The sequence below is a fragment of the Ursus maritimus genome, unplaced genomic scaffold, assembly GCF_017311325.1.
Source record: "Ursus maritimus isolate PB19 unplaced genomic scaffold, ASM1731132v1 scaffold_3, whole genome shotgun sequence".
In the NCBI taxonomy this organism is placed as follows: Eukaryota; Metazoa; Chordata; class Mammalia; order Carnivora; family Ursidae; genus Ursus; species Ursus maritimus.
This window is the reverse complement of record NW_024425563.1, coordinates 32,554,790-32,568,421: the sequence shown is the minus strand read 5'-3', so window position 1 is coordinate 32,568,421 and position 13,632 is coordinate 32,554,790. Positions and strand designations below refer to the sequence as shown.

Sequence of the window (13,632 nt, the reverse complement as noted above, 5' to 3'; positions counted from 1 at the left end):
GCCTTCTCTAGCTGTTTAAGCCCACACTGATCTTTTTTTCTAATCTTGTAGCATTTACCACCTGTACCAGTATTTTTGGAACGTATCTATCAATGATGTTCTTTGTACTTTGCATTGTTAGTTAGTTTGTGGGTCTGCCTCTGGCACTGGATTCATTTTATTTAAACCTCAAAACAATCTTATTAGATAGGTGTGCATTTTTCCATTTTACAAGTGAAAAAGTGAGGGTTGGAGATCTAAGTATCCTCTCTAAGTTTGCACAGCTGTTAAGCGCAGGGGCACTTGAGAGCCCATGCTCTTCTCCTCTAGTCTGGGATGGTTACCTCTGGATGCAACTAGGAAGGTATTTGGGGAACCTTACACTAAAAAGTTACAGAAGTGTATTTGAACAAGGAGATTCTAGAATCAAAGGAATTAGATTATAGGAGGCCAAGTGCGAGATTTCCTTTAACTCCATAGAAACGTTTATAAGAATCGATAGGTGGATATAAACAATAAAAGAAAAGGAAAAGTCAAAGATGACTGAGACTAAAAGGGAGAGGGTGGTTATCAATGCCATACAGAAATAGGAAGCTAGGGAGGCCTGGGTGGCACAGCGGCTAAGCGTCTGCCTTCGGCTCAGGGCGTGATCCCAGCGTTCTGGGATCGAGTCCCACATCAGGCTCCTCCGCTATGAGCCTGCTTCTCCCACTCCCCCTGCTTGTGTTCCCTCTCTCGCTGGCTGTCTCTATCTCTGTCGAATAAATAAATAAAATCTTTAAAAAAAAAAAGAAAGAAATAGGAAGCTAGAAGAGGGAATTAGTTTGGGAAGAAAAGTGATGAGTTTGATTGGCATCAATGGCACATTCAAACTTGGTCTAAAGGCAGTTGTAGAGACAGGGCTGGTCCTCAGAAGAGAGAATGCCGCTGGGTGTATGAAGTTAGGTCATCCCCACGAGGCAGCATCCATCACCTCTTGAATCACTAGTGTGGAGCCAGCAGCCGGTTGGCCAGATGCCTGGTTGTATTACGTTCAGGGCCGTCTGAATTGATCGGGGCTAGAGATGATACCCTTTCTGCCTTCCTGGAGACAGATCAGCTCTTCTTTAACTGCTCCCCAGCTTTGCTCCCCTGCTCGAGGTCTCTGATTATGAAGAACTCCGTGGCTATTGAAATTGTGAGGCAGGATTACTTCATCAAGGGGAACCGGTGGCAGCAAAAGTATTGAGAAAGCATCTTTCTTTTAAACTGAAGCAGAGTTGTCTTTGTAGCACAAAACAACATAGTCACATTCTTAGCATTCGACCACACCAGCCTAACAGTCTGGCCTTGCATTAAGGAAGAAGGGCCTGCTCTGTCAGAGAGCTGACTCTTCTGCATTTTACAGAGAATCAGGCTTCAATGTTGACATCTTAGACGTTTGAGTACAGACTGATAGGAGATAAATATGTCTGGAAGAAACATAACCAGACACTGATGTTCAAAGCTCTGTGCCTCTGCCTGCAGTGAGTTCCACAGCACCTCTCTCCCAGTCTCACTAAATAAATGGAAGACAGCACATGAATGAAATTTAGGGGAGTAAGTTATGTGGAATTCCTGAAATTAAAGCAGCTGAGTTTTTAGCCAGCTATATAAAAAGTTCTAGGCAAAGAGGGACTATCTATTTTGAAATATGTATCCCCCAGAAAACCATTATGTGTCAATAGAATTTGTAGATAGGGCGATTATGAATAGAGTTTATATTAAAATGCTTCTGTTAATTTAGTCATGGGCAAGAAGGAAAAAGGGCTGGTATGAGTGAACTGGCAAAGATTTTACAAAATGGTACATTTTTAAAAATCTATCTGCAAGACTGATTTAAATTATCTATAGCTGAGCTAAATCTGTCCTATAGATCAATTAAAGGAATCACTATTTTAAATATATCACATCCTTAATTATACCGAATTAAATGTAATTACATATTCACTGCATGCATCATAATGTTAATTAGGGAAAACAGTTTGAATCAAATACATTGAGGTATATAGCACTTCAATTTTCTTTTTATAAAAAAAAGTATATGTCTGAGGTAAAAAAAAATCTAGCAAGTACTCATGAAAAAGTAAAGAAAGACTAAATTATTGTTTCAAGACTTACAAATTGTAGAGTAATTCCTATTATTTACCCCATGACAGTATATAAGCCCTTGAGTTAAGGAAGCAAGTTTGCAACAAGTTTTTAATAAAGCAGAACAGGGTGTTTACCATTGGTTCTCAGAGTTGACGTCATATAATTACTATTATTACCATTATTTTTTTTATTTTTTTTGCAAGAGAAAGCACACATGCAAGATGAGGGAGGAGCAGAGGGAGAGAGAGAATCTTAAGCTGACTTTCCGCTGAGTGCAGAGCTGGAGGCAGTGCTTGATTGCACAACCCTGAGATCACGTCCTGCACAGAATTTGAGTCTGATGCTTAACCGATTGAGCACCCTGAGGCCCCCACAGAATTATTTTAGAAGAGGATAAACCTTGAACAATTACATGCCTTCCAGAACTTCTTAAAGAATAGGCATGTATATCGAAAATCTGTTAGGCTCTTTTGGAGTAGCCTAAGGTGTTGGGGGACAGTGACTATTTACTCATGGCATCTTAAACATCCTGAGCATTCATTTGTTCCGGCAGTGGGCTGAAGGCAGTTTGGTAATTCCAAGCCCAGAGGAAGCATTGGAAAGCCATCCACAGACCCACCGCATGGTAGAACTGAAAGAGAACTTTGAGATCAATTCACCAACCCCTTCCTTTACAGTCAAGCCTAGGGAGGGGGGTGAAGACCGTGGTGCTATGGAACCTAGGTTTAGTCCTTGCCCTGCTGCTGCTGCTGGTCATGTGACCACACAGTGCCTCAGTTTCCTCCTAGCATTCTTATGAGGATTCAGTGAATTAATATTTGTAAAGTGCTTAGAACAGTGTCTGACAGATTGTAAACACTCTAGACAAATGTTTGTTATATAAGTTTTATATAAGTTTATTATATAACTTTTATTTTAAAAACTCAGACCCAAAGAGATCAAGTGATTTGCCTAAGGTCATGTGACTCATCAAATCCCAGTTGAGTAGAACCAGTCCTGTGCTGTAGTCATGCTCATTCTTTTCCACCATGTCCTTAGACCATCCCTGGAATATGAGTTTATCTCAGAAATACCATAGGAGCGTATAAGTAAGGAGTATAATACAGTATAAAGAACATAGAGTTTGAAATCAAGAACTAGGATTCAAGCTCTGATATTTACTGACAACTCTTTGAACTTTAGTTTCTTCGTCTGTAGAAATATGATGATCATAACAAATCCAATTCACAGACTTATTTAGAGGATTGAATGAGATAATGTACTTAGAAAACCATAACCCACTATGCAGATGATATTTAACATTGTCACTATGAGCTCCTGTGAGCTGAGAAAGGCCATGAGAACGTCTCAGACCTGCTTAGAATGTCAAGAAATTGGGGTGGGGAGGGTTCTTAACAGGCTCTTTCCACTTTTTCACTTCCCATTTGTTGACTGTTTTCTTTTAAAATTTATTTTTGTTATAATATATTCATATATACAAAAGAATCATGTACTCCGTGTGTATGTATGTGGTGTGCGCATGTGTGTGTGAGGAATAAAACAAATGCCAAATTCTCTACCATCAGCCTGAAAAAAGAGAATATTACCAAAGCCTTTAAGTCCCCTATTATGTTCCACCCCAGTCATATCCCTCTCTCTCCCAGAAAAGTGGGTAAGCAATGATTGTGAATTGTTAATCTTTTCCTTGCCTTTAGTTGCACTGTACATGTGTATATGCCTAAACAATATATTGTATTGAGTGAATTTTTTTCTTATTTCTTTTTCCCTCCTGACTCAAATATCTCAAGCTATGTGGTATCTCCCTGTACCCTTATACTATCCGCTTTATTCTTTGTCACTATCTCCCGTCCCCCAACCCAATAAAACATATTACTTCTGTCCTTCAACAGACCTTGTAAGGAGAGACTTTAGAAAAGAGCCAGGCTTCAGGTTTACGTGACCAAGGAGTGGGTGTCACTGACTAGCAGGAGCTGGGACATCAACTGCCAAAGCAAATGAAAGAATCCAAGAATGGAAAGGGTCTCATGTCAGGATAGCCACTCTTAGATCCATTCGGTGTCCTAGATGGTCACTTGATCTTTTGTCTTAATGGAAAAAAGACTTAAAAACAAATTGAGGCAGGTTTGGATGTCATAGTTTGGAGTTTGGACTTTTCCTACAGGCCTTTGGAAAGCAGCTAAAGGTTTTCAAGAAGGGAATTACAGCTCATAACTGCTTCAAGGCAGATGAGATGGGAGACTGGAAGGCCAGTGAGGAAACACGTAGCCTGGGGCAGGGGTGCAGATGTGGCTGGAGGACTTTAATCAGATTTCAGAGGGACTGAGCAACTAACTAGTTGGATGTGGGAAATGTTCAAGAGATGACTGGAATTTTAGAATTACCTGGATGGAAACATGGTCATGTTCACAAACCAAAATAGGCAACAGAGAGGAAGATTCGAGAGCCAAGCTGATTAGATCAGCCCAGAACGCTAGTGGTCATCTTTATGCTGTTGTCCAGAAAACAGTGATTAATTCCAGCTTTTCTCTCAGAAAAGGAATCAGGGGTGGGTGAGTCTACATTTCCTACTTTGAAGAGTTGTAGGTTTTTTTGCATGCTAATTGATAACTTTTGTTGACTGATTCCAATTCTCAGAGTTATGATTTCCCTGACTTTCAGTTTCTCATACTTAAAATGAGGGGCTGGGGTAAGATGGTCCCTAAGGCCCCTTCCATTATTGTAATTGTGCAATTCTTGGAACTTTGCCCAGAATAGTAAACAGTAGCAGAAGAAATTCATGAGCTTGAAAATCAGATAGAACCGAATTCTAATGACTGTTCCAGTTCTGATGCCAGTTCCAGCGTGAATCAGCCAGTGTGGCTGCACCCTCAGCTGCTCTGAGTCTCTTTCTCCTGAAACCTGAAAGCCTTGCAGGGCTGTAAGTCTGCTTGCATGTGAAAATGCCCAACTCTGTGCCTGGTGCAGTATAGATGCAGGTACCTCCCTTTGTTACCAAAAAGAGAGTGTTAGTCTGACTCCCCAGCTAGTGCTGGGGTGAAACCTTTGCAGACCCTTCCTTGGTGCCCCAAAGCAGGTATTTTACCAGAGAACTGCCTTCCACCAGCTATGCTCAGTTTTACCTCAAAGCACAAGCCCTCCTGGCTTTGAGGGAAGCTTGAGTGCAAGGAGACCCCTGGCAGCAGGTCTGTAGTTGCTCTTCCTTCTGGACCCAACCCCACTCCAAATACCACACCCAAGGACTGTATGTAAAGTGGTGAGAAGCCACCCCATCTTCCCTGCACCAATGAGCAGCAAACACATTTGCTCATTATCTTTAAGGGACATAGTGAATCAGACTGAGATTTAGTCATATTTACACAGTGCTTTACCTTTGCAATGCCAAGAACTCAAACCAAGGCTCCCTGATGATTAAAATTCCACTATTCAAGCTCAAAGACAACATGGGGCTCTGTAAGCTAGTTCCTGCCACCCTGACCCCAATCACTGAGTTTATCAAGATTCTCAGCAGAAAGAGACAAGGAGTAGTCCCCTCTCCTGCAGTGAATCCTGGAATGGTACTTTCTCCTAGAAGCTATTGCCCCCACCCTCTCCTCCAGATCTCAGCTACGGAGAAAATGAGAAAGAGTAAGTTTGGGATTCCTTGGCTTATAAAATTTGAACGTCAGTTGAACCTGACATGACGTTTGTTTTTTAGCTCAAAATTGCACAATTTTTCAAGATCAAGGAGTTCTGTAGATCCTATTCCAGCATTGTGCAATGATTTTATACTTCGGAATTTGTTTGGGGGAGAAGAAATACCTTGAGGAGGTACCATTTAGAGACCTTACCATTTCCTAAGGGAGAAGTCTAAAAATGTAAATATACATGAACATACGTAAGTATTTATTGAGTCGGTACGGAGTTCTACATTTACGCCCTACACGAGAAGGCACATACTGGCTGCAGTTCAGGTTGTGTTACTTTCCCTCCAATTAAAAAAGATATAGGAGTTCTTTCAGGTTTGCAGGCTCCATCTCACCTCCATTTTCCTGCTGGCCTGGTTTAGCAAAGCAGACAAGGAAGCAGGCTGGGTAGGCAGATGGGCTTATCTCTGGGCACCTTGTAGATAGAGTAATTTTTAAGGAAGCTGTTATTAAATGCCTACTGTGTGCTAAGCACAATGCAGGGCAGGATGATAAAAGATGAATGAGACCATTTCTGACCTCTTGTTGATAGAAAGCTGCTTCTAATTTACAATCTATGACTACTCCACATGTGGCAAATTGTTTTATGTTCCAATAAATCCATCATATCTCTGCAAGGTCAAATTTGAGGCTTTAAGTTCCCAAGATGCCATCTAGACATAGAAAAAAGTTTTTAAAAAAGGGGGGGTGGAACAAAAGAACCACAACGCTCACCCTGAAGAGCAGTCACCTCTGAAATGGAACACTTGAGATGGTCTTTGGTTTAAAACTGGTCTTTGCTCCTTTAAGCAGCTTCCATGGTTGTGGCTATCTCTGCAAAATGGATGATTGATCACCAATGGAAACTTAATTACCAATTAATCGGTTACTATTGAATTGCTGGTACGTTTCAGTTATCTGCTACTCCTCAGAGCAATCCATAGTACTTCAGTGAAGAAAAGCTTCTAATTAAATAGTGAAATAGCACTCATTAATATATCAAAATAAATGTCTAGAACCAGAACATTTCATTACTTGTAAGAGTCAGTAGGTTTAGCGTCTCTGATACTCTTTGTTTGTTAATTTATTGCCACTTACAATGAGGAAATATTATTGCTATATAAAACAGCATTGTAGATTATTTTTTACCATAAAAGTCAATAGATGTAAGAACTCTGTATTCCATGTGACAGAATTTTGACATTAAGGAGTAAGGCTGTTTTACATAAAGATAACTAAGTTTATTTCACTTTGTTGTTCAACACTAAGTTAGTCTGAAATATACTCTGGAAGTTTTCTGATTATTATAAATATAGTAGGATAATAATAGACAATTCCTAATCTTCAAATCATTTTCCTTAACTTGAAACTACATACAAAAATATGTAAAAATAAACTTTTTCTCTTTTTCTTCCAAGTTAGAAGACAGTTCCTTATTATATCCTCCTGCTTCCTGTTATCTCCCCCAAATTTACCAATTCCCAGATGTCTTATAAGTACAGTCAGGAGCCAAACACTCTATTTATTTCTTATAAACTTTTAACTACACCTATTCCTGGAAGAAAAAAAAAATCTTTAGTAATATTAGTTTTTATCTCCACACGCATCCCCCATCCACCCATAATTGATTCACTTGCTTGTTCATTCACTCAATTAATATTTATTAATGGTCTATGTATGATATTTCAATAACTAACAATACAGTGGTAAACAAGTATGGTTTCTGATGGCAGGGACATCAATCATGTAATCCACAAGCAAATAGTAGTTGCAGCTATGAGTGCTATGACACATAGAAAAAATGTATTACAACAGTCAATAATAGAAGCATTTGACCTAGATATTAAGGTCAGAATAGGCCTCCTAAGGAAATGACGACATATTACAATCTGAAGGAGGCAAAGCAGCCAATAAGGTGAATGAAGGTGGAAGGATCACTCCAGGAACATGTGCAAAGACCCTGTAATGGGAGGACACGTGGCATATTTGGAGAACCAAAAGAAGACCAGCTCCTGGAGCACAGAGTGCAAAGGAGAGCACAGTGAAGATGAATTTGGGAAGTTCAATAGGATACAGATGATGCAGAGCTCACCAGGCCATGTTAAAAATATTTGTCTTTTATCCTGAGAGCAGTAGGGAGACATTAAGTGTTTTAAACAGAGTGACATGATGAGATTTGTGTTTTAGGAAAAAAAAAATCTGCACTGTAGAGAATGGATGAGATCAGATATGGCAGGTCTAATTTGGAAGCCATTATAGTAGTTCAGGAATGGGAAGGGGTGGCGTGGATGAGGGTCAAAGCGTGGAGACAGAGAAAACTGGATGGATCCAGGAGATATTTAGGAAGTGCAGTTGATGACAATTGGTAATGGACTGTACATGGGGAGGAATCAGGGATAGCACCTAGATTTATGACTTGTGCATCTGGAGAAATGGTAAAGCCATTCACTGGAGTGTGTTGTATCATGAGCTCAGGCCTGGGGGAAGATTGTGTTTTCTACTTTGATCATGTTGAACCTGAGGCCTTGGAGACATCTGAGTGTGTATTTCCCAGGCAATTTGATATATACACAGTCAGCTCAGAGGAGAGGATAGGGTAGAGGTACAAATGTGTGTGTCAACTAAATAGTAATAGACATCACAGGAGAGACTGAGGTTGCCTAGGGAGAGTGTAAAGAGTGAAAAGAGGAGCAGCCCTCGGATGGAGCCTTAAGAAACCCTGACACTGACAGCCAGGCACAGATGGTCCTGCACAAGGACTAAATGTTGCAATCTGAGAAGTAGAAGGAAAACTAGGACACTGAGGTGTCAAGGTGAAGGGAGGGATCCACGGTGCTTAATTGACATATATTACTGAACAATATTTTTAAAAATCAGAAGCTGAACCTAAAAGATAAATACCAGATTGAGTGGTAATTGCCTTTTTTATAAGTCGGTAACTGTGGCATTTGGTGCACAGCTTTTACATTTTTTTGAGCCTTTCACCGTAATGATGACAAATACTTCAGTGGTATTCTCTAGGTGCTGGGTTCTATGGTAAGAGATTTCTATAAATTAGCTCATTTAACCTTTACAACAGCTCTGCAAGGTAGGCACATTTCTATAATTCTCTCGATTTTACTTGTGACATGGTTAACCTGAATTTCACAAACACATAGAGATTAAAGGGACTATGTAAGGTAAATAAACATGAGAGACCGAGGATCTGATGCAGGAACTTGAGTCTGGGGTCTGTGTTCTGCTATCTGAATTATCTATCAGCTACCACCCCCTACCACCTCACTGCACACAAATGCACAAAGTCACACATTTTAAAATATGTAATGTATTACGTATGACTCTTACATTTATTATTATTCCAGTTGAAATACATCTTACTGGATTTGCCTGCCAGAAACGTTACCTTTATGCCCAGGGCTGAGAGGTTTATAGTTTTGTTTTTCTTTTACAAGCACCACTGAGTTCCATTTTTATGTATGTACATATTCAACCATAGTGCAAACTGTGATAGTAAGGTTTAGCCCAGTTAACATCTATAGACACATGGCAGCACCTAGCAGTCCTAGAGCCACGTAGGTCACTAGAGTAATTTCTGCCTGTCTAGGGCTCTTTGTTTATTTGTATGGTTATCCTTGCCATTCTTCTTCAAGCTCTGAAAAGACACACTAAGAAGTTTTTACCAGCTTGTTCGCATCTGGACTTGCATTAATTCTATGACCATATTTTATTCCAGACACTTTTGAGAAATTCATCAGGCTGTGAAGTGCGCAGTGACGAATATCGAACGGAGTTTACCACAGCTTTGCAGCGTGTTGACTTATTCATGGGCCAATTCAACCAAGTCCTCTTAACATCTATATCTACCTTCATTAAAGGAGACCTCACCATTGCTAATCTTGGGACGTCAGAGGGTCGTTTCATGCAGGTAAATGCTTTCTAAGCATTTCATAGCATTTCTGACTATGTCTGTTTTACCTGGTATGGTACTATTAGTTTGTTTTTGTTTTTACAGTAAGGTATTTGTAAATATTATAAAGTGAAAATCACAGTAAAAGCTAGAGACAGACTGAAAGCAAAACAATGAAGCCTGGTCCACTCTTTGTGAAGTGTATGGCCTATTTTTGTTAAATTCTTGAAGCTTTCAGTTTAAATGTGGTTGCTTTAATTTTCTTGCCCAGAACGGTTTGGGATTTTGTTTGTTGTTGTTGTTGTTGTTTTCCATTCATGATTTCTATCACATGATTGGAATAAAATGAAACAATTAAAGCACTTCCAGGCGATGTTTTCCTATTTCAAGGGAAGCTACAGATCAAAGGAGAGCTATTGTGTGAACCGTGTGTCTCCATGAGAAGAAACATTCACATCATTGAGAAATATTGGCAGGAGTTAGTAAAGGACGTTATCATCAAGATCCCATTGTAACTCCAGCTCTCCTGAATCTGCAAAACGATGTGGTCAGACACAAAGAAGTTCAAATACTGGGGGAAAGAATCCAGATTTTATTAAGAAAAGCTTTTAATGGATAGCAACATATTTCCATACAATAAAAATTCACATTTCAGACTTGCAGTTATCGTGTTCCCTAGATACAAGAATCAGCACTTTGCAGAAATTAAAGTGCTCTTGCGTTGAATCTCTTTGACTGCTTTAATAGTTATTGGGTAGTGCTTTCAATGTGAGTTCATCAGTAGGTTCTTGGTTAATGCAAAATGACCATGGCATCCAGGGATATGTTGACTTTCTACAAATACTAGAAATCTCTTCTAAAGAGAGAAACGATTATTTCATAATCGTCTGATCTAATTAACATCCTAGTCAGACAGTTACTTCTAGTAAACCAATTGAGGACAATAAAGTTTTCCTGTGACTTGCCCATCTGTACATCCTCTATCTGTATTCATAATTTATAAAATATATTTTTTAAAATTATCACTGTCTTTATAGTGCTTGGATATTGGTCATTGCCATGTTTTTTAAATCATGTTTTTCTTGTACTAGTAGGGCTTGGTGGGATTTTTTTCAAAGTCATAAAACATCTAAATAAAACCTTCCTAGCTTAAAACTAATCGTACAGATCCTGTTATCTAAATGCTTCCACACTTGAGCCTTCCTCCCAGTGCTTCAAATTATTACACTTTCTCCCTACTCCTCTCTCTCTCCCAGGCCAGTGTTCTTATTTACCCACCTCAAACCATTTCGTTCTGTCTTAACTCCTTAAAATCTGAAAACTGGGTGCCCGGTCCCCTCCTACACACACGAGCACTCTAAAGTAATTGAAATATGGTCGAATCTATTATCCTTATAAAATATATAGTGTTATTTTAAATGTGTTTTTAATCGACATTGCTATTATTCTACAGAATTCCAAAAAATTTGAAGGACCATGAGATAATCTGGCATCTGTTGAATTCTTAATGTGTTCACTATGTTGACTTTTTATCTTTACTTTTGCTTTCCTTTTTTCTAAATTGTTTATTACCTCATTCATCCAGTTTCATATTAATAAGCTTCCTATAGTCACTTTAGGTCTTACATTCTTTTACATCAAAAGGTTCCTGGCCTATTTCCAGATTCTAAAGTTGTAATAAAATCCCATTTTTAGATAGATTGCTCTAATAACTTGAGTAGATTCTGCTGTGTGACAGACTCCACCACCTAAGTGATATGTCATGCATCAGTCTCATCGTAACAGAAATGCTGTGACAAATGTTTTATTCTTGTCTCCCAGCATTTTCATAAAAGAAGCTATATTATGCCCATTATCTGTGCATCCAAAACATTAAAGATGAAAATAACTAAGTAGATACTTATTTTATATGAAGTGCTGACAAACCACACGATTCTTAATTCATCAGATATATATTGGGAACTTACTAGCTTTGCTCTACTAGGCAAGTAAGTATAGCAAAGGAAGCAGTGACACAGAACCTGCCTTTAAGAAACGAAAATTTGGGGGGCGCCTGGGTGGCTCAGTCGTTAAGCGTCTGCCTTCGGCTCAGGGCGTGATCCCAGCGTTCTGGGATGGAGCCCCAAATCAGGCTCCTCCACTGTGAGCCTGCTTCCTGTCCCACTCCCCCTGCTTGTGTTCCTTCTCTCACTGGCTGTCTCTATCTCTGTCGAATAAATAGATAAAATCTTTAACAAAAAAAAGAAGAAAGAAAGAAAGAAAGAAAGAAAGAAAGAAAGAAAGAAAGAAAGAAAGAAGGAAACGAAAATTTTATTTTTTTTTAAAGAATTTATTTATTTATGAGAGAGAGAGAGAGAGGGAGAGTGAGAGAGAGCACAGGCTGGGGGAGGGGAAGAGGGAGAGGAAGAAGGAGAGACAGAGGGGCAGACTGCCCTCTAAACAGGGAGCCTAATGTGGGATTCGACCCCAGGACCCTGGTGTCATGACCAAGCTGAAGACAGACACTTAGCCACTGAGCCACCCAGGAGCCCCTGAAATTTTAGTATGGGAGATAAAAACATGTACCTGATATCAAGACAGCAAAAGACAAAGACATACAGACAAAGAGCTATTGAGACCCATGTAGGATCCATTTCTCTGACACTGGTCCAAGAGAATTCCATTCCCTTAAATTTTATGTAAATAAACCCAAGGCACTTGAAGGATCAAACAATCAACATCACTGAAATCCAGTTTGTTTACAGCAAATAATGTTGGGGGGAGGAGTCAGTCAGGCGTGCAGCAAGGACCTTCTAGCCTAAGCTAGCCAAGCAGTACTACCAAGTTCTATAAATGTTTTGACTGCTGTAAAGTGCTAAATCAGGCCTAAGTTCCTACAACTCATGTTTTAATAATACAGTGGAGTTTCTGTTATAAAATAGAATGGACATAATTTTTTTCCAAAGACAGCTGCCATACATGAAAAGGAACAGAAAAATGATTTTTACTTCCTTCCTACCCTGAAGCCTAAAGTCAGAGTTGCTTTGCAAATGTTTTCTCTCAAGAGTTTGCAGCTGTTTCTGCCTTTCCTATTGTGCTTATGTTCAGCTCTGGCTGGGAATACAAGCTTCAGCCCCAGCTGTCGGGTGTAAAGTGAATCAGGTATTTCACAGTGGTTATTTGGTTAGAAAGAATTATATTGTTTAGCTAACAATATTATACGTATGGCAGAGAAGACATGTTTAACATGTTTCTAACATTTAAACATGTGTAACTTATCTCATACAGGTGCAACTCCGTCTAAATATACTGATGTGTATGTGTATTAGGGTTTATCTGTAGCGCCAACTCAACATAGATACAGATTTCAAAACCAGTTTTTATTTGTGTGATTACCCTCTTGGGATGCTTTGAAGTAAAATAATATGATAAGTCCTATTCACCATAGTATAAGTAAACAGTGAGAACAGGGCTTCTTACAAATTTTAGAGGGGGAAGGGATGTTGAAATGAACAAGGCTCGGGAACATTAGTGCTGTGTGCAGGGCTACGTGGGAGAGGGAAGACGGTTACTCATGAAGATCACAGGACTAATCACAGGGATTGCCCACGTCTCCCCTTCTGAGCTCCTCGTCTAATCAACTTGCAAAAACAATGCTTGCTTAATATATATATAATGACTGTCAGGCCAGGGAGAGTGAGTGTATCGGGTGGGTTGGGGGAGGGGAGGCACTTTCAAGATTTGTTTCAATTTCAGCTCCACAAGCGCTCCTTGGACAGCTACCTTGTCTGCATACAGTGGCCACTGCCTGGGCACTGTCACAGCTGTCATTTGGTTCTTTGGCATCATCCTTGCTATTCTCCCACCCCCTTTCTCTCTTCCCAGTTCCTTGATGCTGTTACCACTCATCACCCCTGTTCTCTTGTGCCTCTTAACCGGACCAGTTGGATCATAAGCAAGAAAGTTAAGGACATAGGGATCACCTAAAAAGAC

General features: G+C 39.7%; 1 protein-coding gene across 1 annotated transcript in view; it reads left to right on the top strand.

Moving 5' to 3' along the window:
* The window catches only part of MET (MET proto-oncogene, receptor tyrosine kinase), an 81,101-nt gene that overhangs the window by 16,402 nt on the left and 51,067 nt on the right, over positions 1–13,632 (top strand). The window contains exon 2 of the mRNA XM_008705785.2: positions 9,487–9,678. Within this exon, the coding sequence (XP_008704007.1) occupies positions 9,487–9,678 (192 nt within the window). The remainder of the gene's footprint in view (positions 1–9,486; positions 9,679–13,632) is intronic.